Below are 13,894 nucleotides of genomic sequence, written 5' to 3'. Positions count from 1 at the left end.
TTGCACCAAAGAAAACTAACAGGACAGAACGCTACCATCGAGTTACTATATTCAAGTGCTAAATTTAATGCTATACCTGAGTTCAAGCTATAGTGTCAGTACGTGTATGCATGCATGTACAACCGCCCTCTGTTTAATGGCTAAACGTAAGTTCAAACAACAACAAACAACAAACAAGTGCAAAACACCTGATAAAGTTTCATATGCAAAGGCTATGGGGCAGATGACATCACGAAAGTAATTGATTTTCACTCTTTCTAAGTTCATTTTTGTGAAGATCTTTGGTCCAATGTATTGTATACATTTTACAGTACTCTGTACAGTTTATTCAGTCCGATTATACAGATCAGCAAAATAATTCTTCGAAGGGATGAAGAATATAACAAATAATTCTAATCCGCGGCAGTGAAATAGTCTAAATGCGGAATGCGGTGCAAATATTGTTCATGTATAATGTAGGAAAATGCCAATTATATTGCATGGGATTGTATCATGCAAGTAGGCGTCCATATAGTAACATACACATTCAATTATACGGCATACATAATAATCATATACAAATTATTGGTTCATTAGACAGTGTAAATCGATGCTTGTTGGACTTTCATCTTCATTTGGACATGTCTATGGAATGTCGACCTTTATTCATTCATTTTTTTTCATTATCATCTTCATTTCCAACAGCACTAAACATTTACATACATAGAGTATAACACGATTATCAGTACAATGTCGTAACAAAGAAAAATGCTGCGAACTGACAATAAATACTATGGCCTCGAGTATATATACCAAACTAAAATTATTGAAAATAAGGAAGATTACTAAAAACAAAGCTTGTAATTTGCAGTCTCCTCATGAACAATAACTAATTATCCTTTTTTCTGTACAAGAGGAATGCGATAACGAGGACGGCAGCGATGAATACGAACGAGGACACAGTCGTCCCAGCTACTATGCCAGCCCTTCTTGCACCGGTGTCCCGTCCCGTCCCTGCGGGATACAAGATGATAGCCAGTTATGATACATTGATTTAGAAATTAAGGAAAACATTTTGCTACGGTGAGCCATGCAGTTTCATCTGATAATTCAACGTGATTTATTATAATAATACTTAAATAAAACATACTGTAAGCAAGGGGGCAGGAATGTCCTGTGCTTCTTTCAAGGTTCCATGCAGCTTAAAGGGGAAATTCTGTCCAAATACGAGTTAGTCTGATAAGAAAGAATAAAATAATACGAGTTCAACAGTATAAATTTGATTGAAATCGGATGGAAAATAAGAAAGTTATGACATTTTGAAGTTTTGCTATTTTTTTTTTTTGGGGGGGGGGGAACAGTTCTTGAACAGTCAATATGAGTATGCAAACGAAAAGTGAGAACATGTCGTTCCCTCACAACTTACCATAATGCCAATATTATAATAGTTCGTACATAAAATTTTGAAATTTCCAGTTTTTCGTTGAAACGCAATTATGCCCGAGGCCCAAATCCTCATCCACTAACTGATTTATATTTTGAAGTTATTCAACCAGGAAGAACGTCATGTTTCAGACTTCAATTACAGAAACATTGAATTTTTTGGCATTTTTTTTTGTACACAATCAATGGGAAATTATGAGGGTATGACATGGTTAGCTCACTCATTTGCATATTCATATATAATGTAAAAGAACTATTCTCCAGAAATAAGCAAAACTTCAAAGTGTCATAACTTCCTTATTTTTCATCCAAATTCAGTTAAAGTTTTACAGTTGAACTCTTAAGATTTTACTTTTTTTCATCAGACTATCATGTTTGGACCGGGTATCCTCTTTAAAAGTAAGGAGGTGTATTACAAGCATTGTTTTAAATGTATCTGTTGCAGGATCTGCTACTTCATAATTATTAAACGGCTGCACGAGATCTGCAGATTAGCCTCCAGTCATCCGATATGGCCTTCGATCGGGATTGTGACGTAGCCATCTTCGTCACGTGACCCTAACGAGCCTTAGAGTACCAAGGGTTATGCATCCTTTTGTTTTAATCTGGGATTTTAATAAACAAATATGTCACTGACTCCACACTTAAGACATTGACACTCGATAAGAACATTTTCTTTGTGTGTTTCATAAGCCTATCTATCCAAGGTAAATCAACATAATCATCTCGTAATTACACGCGTTATTATTCCTTGATTTTCTATCATCATTATCATCATCACCCGTTAGCCTTTCTGCGAGCAATAACCGATGAAAACTGCAATGCAAGCGAAGTTGGGTGTGCCATGAAATTAATGTCCCTTTTAAGTGACAAACTTACAATTGAAAAAATAATAGAAACAAAAATGCCTCCGTTTTCGTCTTTTGTGCTTAAAAACAATAGGCCTAATGGAAACTGTTGCCGACTGCAATAGAAATCGGCTCACTGTTGATTAAAATTGCAACTAACTTCACTATCTGGTATTAAACTGCGGATATGATCATCAGCAGGCGCCATTTTCGGACAATTTCTGGAGCACAATGCTAAAGGCCTTTGATGAGAGCTTCTGAGAGGTTCTCCAGTTTACATCGCACAATGCATTTTCGACAGTTAACAAACGAAAAATCTTACACCACGGCGATAACCGCTCTGACGCAGACTAGACTGATAAGTGATTATGTTTGCTATAGTGCCTATATACCCATCAGGTTGTGACGCAACTTTCCGGTCCCTAACACTATATGCCAACTACTACTCACGTGATATTGATATTATTGCGTTTTCCACTTCCCTGCCGTTGTCTACCAGCGAGCACGAGACTTCGACTTGCTTCCCGTCCATGGCGACCTCGAACTTCATACTAACGGACGACGATTTGTCTTCATTTGTCTCATTCTGCAGTTCCGACACCTCACGTACCGTCCCTCTCCCGTCTGTCACGGTGGCGCGCAGACTAAGCTGGCTGTAATTACTCGCGCCATACTTCGCGCACGTGAAGTTTACTTTCACGGTACCAGTCGGGAGGGTAGCGGTGTTGCACGGAGTAGACTCGTTGGACCTTCCGTCACAAAAGATCGCAAGTGGTCCGTCTGTGATGTGGAAACAAAAAGAAACAGGAACATCGGAGAATGTGCGCAAATTACTACAGACGTTATCGACTTCAGCTATCACATTTAGCTGCAATGGGAAACATTCTATTCTCGATAAGCACCGCTAAATGTAACGATGGGCCACATGATGACTTCACACTATATAGTTCTTATTTTAATCCACAATCGCTGGGTTGTCAAATTAATGTCAAACATCACTGCCCTGTTTGATTTTAATCATTTCATTAAAGTCGACTTGAATTGGCATGTCAGAGGAGGATCATTCTCTTCCATTGCTATGATGTACCGGTACATGAATTCATATTTTGGTCATTCTTGTAAGGTATGAATCCTTTTTTTTTTTTCTCGTTCCACTTATTTGTAAATTTACTCCGTATTATGCTTCGTGATTTTTACTTCTTACAAATTGTTGAGATAGCATATACTTTGTCAAAGTGTGTAGACCTCGTCTTATGTATTTAATGTTACTTTCTGTCGGATGAAAATGGAACGTAATTGCATTGATGTGATAGAAAGCTTTTTTTAGGAGAGTGGTGCCGGGAATTGTAACGGGTCCAATAATATTTCTTGAGTATACAAACATTTGAAAAGGAAAACGTAATAATCTATCACCATGTGTTCTTTCGCCAAAGTATATGGCAGTCCTTAAAAGTGTAGACATAATTATGATAGGCCTATATTACGTATCTGTACTTGCGGCAAAAATGATGTCGTTTGTAATAATAATCTAATTAACACTGTATGTGAATTATGTGAAGAAGAAAAAGAGGTAATAAAGAGCATAATCATGTAGGCCTAATTGCTTAATTATCAGTTTTTGAGTACTCAGATACGTCCACCCCAACGACGTGCTCATTTGCTGCGTCTCTCAAATATATATTTAGTTCGTCGAGTATAACATAGTGATGTTCAGTTAGTTCTGACGTAAACTCACCGACTACGTTAACGCTGTAGTTCGTTTCTCTTTCAGTATCTGGATAGCCGTGGAGACCATATTGACAGGTCAGGGAGCCCGTGTTCCTATGATCGGCCTTCAGCAAGACAAGCTCCGCGTTTGTCCTGTTGAAGTCCCAAAGTTCGGGCAGGTACTCCTTCACATCAGGTTCTCTCGGGAACGCGTTTACTAACAACGTACGATGTGCGCCATCTGTTGAAAGGGAGCGAGAGGTGGGGGGGGGGGGGAGTGCGGATAGAGGAGATGTGGAAATATGGAATGATTCACAATCAATGCGAGGTAAAACTTAACACATGTCACAATCAAAACTACTGTGGAACGTTGACAGGCTTGTCACAATTATATCATTCTGAATGAGTAAGAGGTCATAATTATACTGGTGTCACTATACTATTGCATTCTGCACGTAATAAGTTAGCAACAATTAAAAAAATAATATGTGAGGCTAATTGTATGCGAACACGCGTACACGTGAGTATTATGCTCCCCATTTATAAGTGTGGGCCCTTAACAGAAGTCGAGATAATGATTATTCCTCGTCTTATTCTCGACATTTTCGGGTCCGAAATATAAGATCTCACCGTCTCCACTTCTATGCTCCAAGAAGGCGATGAGATAAGATATGAAAAGTTCCTTTCCAATAGGCGCTAAATCTATTTTTCATCACATTTGTCTTGGTTTTTTTAATAGAAATGCCTTCATTTCTAGTAGTCCCATGCATGCATACAGTAAACTCTTAAAAGTATTGACATTCTTGTGAGAAAATGGAGAAATCAGGCGATGAAAATGAGTTTTGTTCCAAAATGTTCTAAAATCCATTTCTGTTTTGTTCTAGCAGATGCTAAATCCAGGGGGGATCCAATCAGAAACCACGCAGTGTGCATGTTTGACTGCACTTTGACCCGGAGTAATGCCAGGCTGACCAGCTTTGCTGCCTGTTATAGCTTTCCAGACTACCCACATAGGCCTATATTATGTGATTAGCTGTGACATATTTCATTTCTGTATAATGGATATGAATTCGTTGGAGAGATATAGAAAACACGTGGAGAATGTGTATACAGATAACAAATTGTCCCAGAAAAATACACATCAACTCACAGGAACCAGTTGCCGAAACAACATTTACATGCTGTGCAAAAGGTGCCAAATCCACAACAACCTCCCAAAACATTACTTTTTCAAAAATCACTGAAGGACTCGTAGATAGGCACATTTTCCTTAATCCTAAATGGGGAAGGCCTAAACAATTTATGGGACATACATTCATTGCATGAAACCAGTTAGAAGCTTGTGAAATAAAAATCGAGTTGTTTTTTTTTCCTTATACCATTAAAAGTGGATTTAGCACCTTTTTGAAAGGAAATCTTCATAAATATAATCATTATAATCGAGGATCTCGTCTTCTCGAGTCCTTGAAGACGATGAGGTGAGTTGTGAGAATGATCTGTCTATCTTGTGCTCCTCTATAAGATTTCTTCTCTTTTTGTTCAAAAACAAAACAAAACAGATATATATTTCTGCCTGATAAAGGTTAGCACATACATAGACTTTCTCCTCATTGTTGTTTTCTTGCCCTATAGTTGGGCGTTCAATAGATTTCACAACTTAGCTTGTCTCGTTGCGAGAATTAGGACCTATCGACTTTTCTTCCTACTCGATATAAAGTTAACAGTAATGAATACAATCCTACTAGAATCAAAACCGCCACGGAGTGAGTCTTTATGCTATTTTTATATAACGTCTGAAGAGATTGTGATTGGTTGTTTGAAATTGATCATTCGGCCCATTTCACTATGACATCATCATCCGTGTAATTGTGGCTCCATTCACCATGCAAGTTTGGGTCCATACGATTTGCTCCATTGCACGCTCGCTGATACCCGGCAGCGTGTTTTTTTTAGACGGCACAGATTGGGGAAACTAAAAATCTATCGGGGACCCTATCCCTAAACCTAACCCTAATCCTAATCCTAACCCTAACCCTAACCCTAACCCTAACCCTAACCCTAACCCTAACCCCAACCCTAACCATAACCATAACCATAACCAAAAACCCTAACCCAACGTTTTTCCCATAGGTTTAACACGCGCCATGCCCCAATCTGTGCCGTCTTAAAAAAAAACGCTACCCGGCACACATGCGTGTTGTCAAAACGCGCTTGCGTTTGCAGTGTGTGTATGCGACAGCGCGCGTGATAGTGTAAAGCGCTCATTTAATTATTATGGGCAGTCTCGCGATCTCAGATTTTCTCTTGTTTCTAAAGCAGCAAATGACAAGGATCTGTTGTAGGCGTTATATAAAACAAATAATAAATGTTTTTCATTCTTGCAATGGACAGAATATTTCATTCGGTGAAAGATGAAATGTTTAATCCATTCAACTCCGCTGCGCCTCGTTGAATGGATCATTAATTTTCATCTTTCACCTCATGAAATATTCTGTCCATTGCACCCATTAAAGATTCATTATTTGTATACTCACTGGTACTTGTCCACGTAAAAATCGACTCGTTCCAATGATATTTGCCTTGGTCCTCCACAGGTAGACACCGGAAGGTGTACCTCTGACCCCACTTGAGTGTCACATCGCTCTCTGAACCCGTCTGTGCTAGGACGCCACCAACCGCTGCGGAGACATATAGAAGAAAAGTACTCGTATTTAATTGCATCGTGTTTTACGCGACTTGAGTTGAGGCTAAGCAAAGTTAGATTTATTTCCCACTTTCTTCTATTTTTCTCGAATCAAATTACAAATCAATGACAGTGAAATAAATCTCTTTTCATATTACACTATATAAAATACCACTGATGAATTTCAAATCTAAATAGCAGATGGAGTGCATGCATGACATCCTGGCCGAATTCACGCAGTTGGGGTTTGGTATGGAGCGCCAATAGTGTCGAATGAACTATTTCGTGTCGTGGTTATTTCGTCGACGAAATGACTGATTTTGTGACGAAGGACTAGGCCATGCGACACTTGGCGTCCCATATAAACTGCGGTCTTTGTCCATGTTTGAACCATGGACAAAGACTGTACCACCTTCGTGAATTCGGGCCCCTGCATGTGTTTGTCATCCGTGCATTTTGTGAATATTTTCCCCCTTCAGCCAGCATTCAGGAAGTTCCTTCACTGTTTACAACCAGTTTAGCTGGCGCATATACAACTAACTTTACGAGAGGCAGAAGTTTCACGAATGTTTGTATTAAATAGTGCCTATAAATATCAACCATATACTATATGAATTATGATTTTTTTCCCCATCGCAAAATACAACGCATTTGCTATGGGCAGGAGCATAGTTCATGAAGGGGGTGTAAACGCAACAATCAAATTTATCATGATATGATATCGTTACTTCTTGGGTCTGTCTCTAAAATAAAAACCGTATATAATTATTATAATCATGATAAAAACAACAGAAATTCTCTGTTCCTCAGGGAAATATGGAGGATTTTACTCAACTATGCTATCCAGTAACCATGCACGTAACACGAAACTAAACGGGAGTAAATATACTGACATTAATTCATGACATGCCATCGGATTAGTTATTCAGATACACGTATTCAACAAAGTAAAAAGAAACTGGTGTGACGGTGGGGTTACGAGGGTAGGCCCTATATAGGGGCTACAACCTCCCCCCCCCCCCCACCTTCTCTCAATTCTACACACGAACATGTTCTCACTTTACGCATATACACCAAATCACGAGTCTTGATACAGACGTCGTTGTCTATATAATTCGGAATCCTCTTCTGCACTACTCTCATAAAATCAGTTCGATGTTGTCATCATTCTCTCATTGCAAATTTGTCAAACCCGAACACAAACATCGATTCGGTCATTGCACAATATTCTTCACGCATCATGTCGCAATCTGCGGATGACGAACTTTATGCTCCTGTAGCACTTCCGTTACTCTTCCGTCACAAGTAAAGGATCCTCAGTTGCTGTAAGATGAACCCCACTTGATGAAAACCATTTTCAGATATCATACAGTCATAGCTAGAGACTTGTCACATCTGTATGCCCTCGTAAGGGGGTGGGGGCAGAGGGCTTTTTTTGCACCCGTATACAAAGGAGTACATAGGGTGTCACCACTTTACCCCCCCCCCCCCCACACACACACACACACCTTTTTTTTTTCTTTTTTTTTACCCCGGAAGTGAAAGAATAGAATGAAACCTTTGAGCGAGGGAAGGCCGAAACCCGGAAGCGGGCCCCCACTTTTGAAAACGTGGAGCCGGTCGTGCTCATTGCAGACCTTTTTTTTTTCTTTTTTTTTAATTATTATCGTATACGTATTTATTTTTTTATTTACTTCATCATTCATTCATTCATTCATTTATTTATTTATACCGCTATCACACACTAATGATTTGTTGTGACCCCTATACATGAACACTGATAAGTTTTCCCGTCCGTTTATCGTCTCACTCCACTGGTTGTCTATCCGTGGCCCGTCCTTGTGGAGCGCATAGAAAAAGAGCAAAGACCCAAACTCATCGTATCCTGACTATCGAGTGAACAAAAACAAAGAATGACCCTGTAAGAGGATAAAAATAACCCGTAAAATAATATGATGAGGCTGAAAATGTAATTGAAACTGTCATTCATTCATATTATATGGGTAATGTGACCTTGGCCCATAGAGTGAACTTTTTTCGTCTTTTTATGTTTTTGTTTGTGTGTGTGTTTTTTTTTCCAGTTCAGTTTCAGTTTCAGTAAGCTTTATTTCTTCACTTGTACGTAACAGAAGATAAGTATGACAATATCGAACATATTATTCACTAGTCACGAAAATATAGACAAAATATCGCATTACAAATACATAATCATGTGAAATTGTACATAGATATCATTTCAGATCTTTACGTGTACAGGTGGAGGAGACCGCTATCAATAAGCAAAACGCTTGACTTGGACAACGGCCTCTGAACATAACATGCCTTATAACAATTTTCATTTAACTAAAGGAAGGAACGGAACAATTATACACACGTAGAACAAATAGAGTAAATCCTTAAAGTATTCTAAATGTCATTTAACGAAAAAGGGCGTATCATGCGTAGGTTAGAAATAATGATTGTGTTTGGTGACGAAATTACTTTATATTCATCGCATTGTTTATGCTGGTTCAATGAAGTTTCATTTCTGTTCAGTAGTCCTCGGCCTTTTGTCTCGTTTAAACATAATTATGCTATACTGTTCAATGTGCAATCACGAATGCAGGTACACCCACAGTCTGTTTTTGTTTCCGACCACCCCCCCCCCCCCCCTTCTCTCTCTCTCTCTCTTCCGGCCTCCTGACACGTCCTTTCTCTTGTACACTGGACTTGACGGAAACCTGTTTGCGGTTCCATGACATTTGGTCCTGCGACAATATTGCTCCCATGAATACGTATAATATATATATATATATATATATATATATATATATATATATACACACATACACTGAAAAAGCCAAACATAGATTCTACCCACAAACATAAAGCTAAACCTAATCCTAATCCTCACATCAAACTCAACTTAAAGCCCTACATCACAACCCTTATTCTACCCCTATTAATCCTTGGGGGAAAGTAGACTGGAGGAATAATTATTGTCGCAGGAGCAAAGAAAATGTGGTGTCACCCTATGATAGTTGCGATGAATGGGTTATTTCATGATGAAAAACTGTATGCTAAATACTGCTCATATACCAATACATGCTGCTGCTGGCTACAGCCCAACCACCTCTCTAAAAAAAATCGAGTGAAAATATTCACTCTTAAAGGAGTGAATACAAAAAAGAGTGAATTCAACCATTTGGAGTGACCTCAGGGATCACTCGAAGATTTTGGAGTGATCCTTGACGTCACTCTAAAACGAGTGAAAATGAACATTTTCACTCAAAATTTACTCCAATTTCACTCTAAATTCTCTCTTTTTTTGTATTCACTCCTTTAAGAGTGAAAATTTTCCCTCGATTTTTTTTAGAGAGTATACATTACTTTTTTTCGTCTCCCCTCTCAATTCCCTCCATTTTTCCTCGTATCAACTTTGGCTGTTCATTTTTTTTTTAACGAGATGATCATAGCTCACTGTTGTTGTCATGCATGTTTTTGTTTGTTTCTTTGTTTGTTTGTTTCAGTCGGAGAAGATTGCTGGATATCCCATATTATTCAGCTGCAATATTATAGGCGGGACCACTTCACCGGGTTAACCCTTCAGCAATAATATTGAAAAATCCGTACTATTAAGGTACAGCAATATTACTCTCATTTTGACAGTTTTCTAAATATATATTACATACCATAATGCGAAATAGCTCACAACATGTTTATTTTTGTCTTGGTAATATGTTATGTTACAGTAATTTGGAAGCCTGTAAGACTTCAAGAGAATTGTGTGTCAAGAAATGATGCTGACACACTTTTGTTGTCCTTTAACCTCTTTAAAATTGCGTATTTCTATATGAAAGCAATAAAAATGGTAAAGCATAAAAGTATTAAAAAAAAGGCCAACGTGCTGCAATTCGGGTGTTTTAGGAAGACGCCAGACGGGCGGTTTCTGGCGGTTCGGTTACTCATATAGGTTAAACACCCTGCTCTTTGCGATGAAATAAATGAAGCGGGATCTTTTGCGTGCATGAGTTGTGACTCTCTCTATACTGATACACGGGACCTCCATCTTTTTATGTCCTATCCGAGGGACAGTATTTTACCTCTTACTAGAGGTATACACATAACATTGCTCAGTGGAACTCGGTAATCGACCCCGGGTCCTTTGGATCGTGAGGCAAACGCTTATATACCTCTGAGCCAACTCAATGCCCTGTTCGCCTATCGCTGAATAGACGAATAGTTTCTTATTCACTTTTCATGCAGTTCTCCGTTCGGTAAATGGGAAAAAACACTAATATTCATTCTTATACTTCTGAGGAAGTGCTTCTTTTAAGACATTTTCTTGTTGAATAATCATTAAAGGGCTACGTTTTTGCATGTCCCCCTCACCAGACAAGTTTTGTCTGTGCATGCCCATAATATTTCTGAAAATTGAAATAAGTGAAATTGCACGTACGAAACAAAACGGAGAGCTGCTACCTTGCTCTGTTATCTTTTACATGAACTTTTTGTTTTAATAATCTTACCATAATTTTTATTGATCTGCTTCTCTGATTTTTTCATTTTCATGAAAAGGAACATGATATCATCACAATCTAGGACTTTCCCTTGACTTTGCTGTTTCTTTATCTTTCACTGGCGACTCTGCATATGGCACAACGTGATAACGTTTCTAATTACACTATCTGTTTGGGGAGCTAGGGATTCTTCTGGTGTATTCACATTATTCATAAGGTGATGATATGTTTAGCATTGTGGCGATCAAATCATGCATCTGCACACAGGTTTTAGAGTTGATAGGCGAAATGTTGAATTGCTGAAGATTTGGTATTGGATTCGTGTCTTCTTCAAGATTTGAGCATTTCTGCTTTTTTTTTGTTCGTTTTTAAATTTGTTATTACAAATTTTACAGAAAGACTGAAAATTGCAAACTTTTTCATAAACAAAAATCAGGGCCTATAATAATACTGGTGATATGAAACTGCTTTTAAGGATAATAATCAATATGCCAACGATGGCATGATTATAGATTGACACGACATTGCGCATTTACAGAAGAATATCACAAAATTTAAAAAAGCATGGAAATATACCTTTTCTAGGTCAACTTTTCGTATACCGGTACAAGAAATGATGTTGGGACGGTGAAAAGAAATACGTGTTATCTATCTAAAGCATCATAAAGTTTAAAGCGATGCTCCAGTACGTAGATCTAGCGAGGCGTGAGGAACCGTGTAACTCCTGCTATAAATGCCATGATGGAGAGCAATGTCGACTACGAAACAATATCTTTCTATAAACTGGAAATCAGTAGGAACGGACACATAATTCATATTCATATTCATCCGATCATTATATAGCTACGCGTTAAGTAGGCCTATATACTAGTAAATGGCAAGGAATCCTCAGGTTCAAAGGGGAAAATATGCAAAATCTGAGGAAAAAAAGACATACCTTAGGTGCATGGATTTGATTCATTGGCAACGTTATCTTCTCAACCATTACAAAGGTTATTGATGTGCTAGCATTTATCGTTTTAGTATACTAGTATATGATTTTATATATGAAATAATATGAAATAGGCGTAAGACACTGTTTATATTCCACTGGTCTAGACTTAAAGCTATATCTTTCTCTTTCCTTTATTTTGTTCTCAAGCTTTCGGCCATTTTAGACCTTCATCAGGATATGTATTATACAAACAAAGACACAGAATGACAAAGTGTGCCATTGCCAGATATACTAAGTGTAACATCATGACTTTACAAAAAACAATATTCTGTAAAAAGGCATAGTGGAATATTAGACTTTCTTGGGCCTACATATTATAATCTCCAAAAGAGAAAATGTTCACTCTTGAAGGAATGAATAACATAAAAGAGTGAATTTAGAGTAAAATTTGGAGTGAATTTTGAATGAAAATGTTCATTTTTCACTCATTTTAGAGTAACCTCAGGGATCACTCCAAAGCCTTCGAGTGATCCCTAAGTTCACTCTAGAATGAGTGAAAATGAATATTTTCACTCAAAATTCACTCTTTTCTGTTATTCACTCCTTCAAGAGTTAAAATTTTCACTCGATATTTTTGGAGAGTATATAGGCCTATAATGATTGTCTCCACCACCTGAAAGTTTTGAAGTGGTCACAACATTTTCTTGCACGTACATGCAAGATTACATATATGGTATATATATATATATGGTATATATATATATATGGTATATATATATATATATATATATATATAATATACATATATATATAATATACATATATAATATTATATATATATATATATATATATATATATATATATATATATATATATATATATATCTTAGTAACTAACCTCGAACAGAAAATTACAAACTACCAGAACTCACAAAGTAGGCTCAGTATTATGCAGACGCTGATGCACATGACGGCCGTTGACCACGGGTTCTTATTCATGGAATATGGTAACAATAACACATTCCGCTATCTCTTCCTTAGAAACCTGGCTGGGCTTATGCTTGGTCTCCAAAACTGATGTGATAGAATGTTCTTTTCCCGCAGTCGCATTAGAATGATATTAACTGGTACTGCCTGACGTCACGATTTAATGATAAAATGCTGCTTCCAATAATCAGTAACTTAAGAATCTGCACACTGGCACGATTGTCCATCATAACATCGGACAGGCCTAGTCCACCACGAACCTTTTACACTAGCTCAGACAGACGGTTTTATGAAGTGTATTGAATATACGTTCTGTTTTATTACTTTAACGACGTACGCAAATGCTGAACAGTAGGACGATGTTTTAGAAACGATCGTAGGTGGCGTACGAGGACTCTAACTTGAACTCTAAGTTGAACTTAGGTCGGCTGAGGGACATGGTGAATGGGTTACCATCTTGCACATGCATGGACGTCATGTTGGCGGGAATCGAACTCGGGTCCTCCGATTGGGAGTCTGGGGCCCGTTGCATAAAAGTTCTATGGTAACTTTGCCATCCAATGGTATAACTTCCATGGAATTCTTGATTTTGATTGGCTGTTGAGTATTGTTGCCATGGTAGTTACCATTGGATGGCAAAGTTACCATAATTGTAACTTTTATGCAACCGAGACCCCTGTGGCCCGTTGCATAAAACTTACCGTTGAATTTCAATGGTAACTACCGTCAAAATTAGGCGTCACAGCCAATCAGCATCAAGGATTATAAAATTTACCGCTAATTTGAAGACTTACCGCTAGTCTGGAGTCTTATC

The 13,894-nt window shown here is 37.9% G+C and overlaps 1 protein-coding gene across 1 annotated transcript; it reads right to left on the bottom strand.

Moving 5' to 3' along the window:
* Positions 1-509: 509 nt before the first annotated feature.
* On the bottom strand, positions 510-13,558 carry LOC139715886 (uncharacterized). The gene is made up of 5 exons (XM_071627439.1): positions 13,453-13,558; positions 6,512-6,655; positions 4,006-4,218; positions 2,721-3,050; positions 510-993 (listed from the first exon to the last, which is right to left on the bottom strand). The coding sequence occupies exons 1-5, from the start codon at positions 13,556-13,558 to the stop codon at positions 869-871; spliced, it is 918 nt and encodes a 305-aa protein (XP_071483540.1). The 3' UTR covers positions 510-868.
* Positions 13,559-13,894: the final 336 nt, after the last annotated feature.

Source organism: Diadema antillarum, unplaced genomic scaffold (genome assembly GCF_040938485.1).
Source record: "Diadema antillarum isolate AM-2024a unplaced genomic scaffold, OU_Dant_1.0 scf00000006, whole genome shotgun sequence".
NCBI classification, from domain to species: Eukaryota; Metazoa; Echinodermata; class Echinoidea; order Diadematoida; family Diadematidae; genus Diadema; species Diadema antillarum.
Note: the sequence above shows the minus strand (reverse complement) of the source record. Positions and strands in the feature narration are given on the sequence as shown.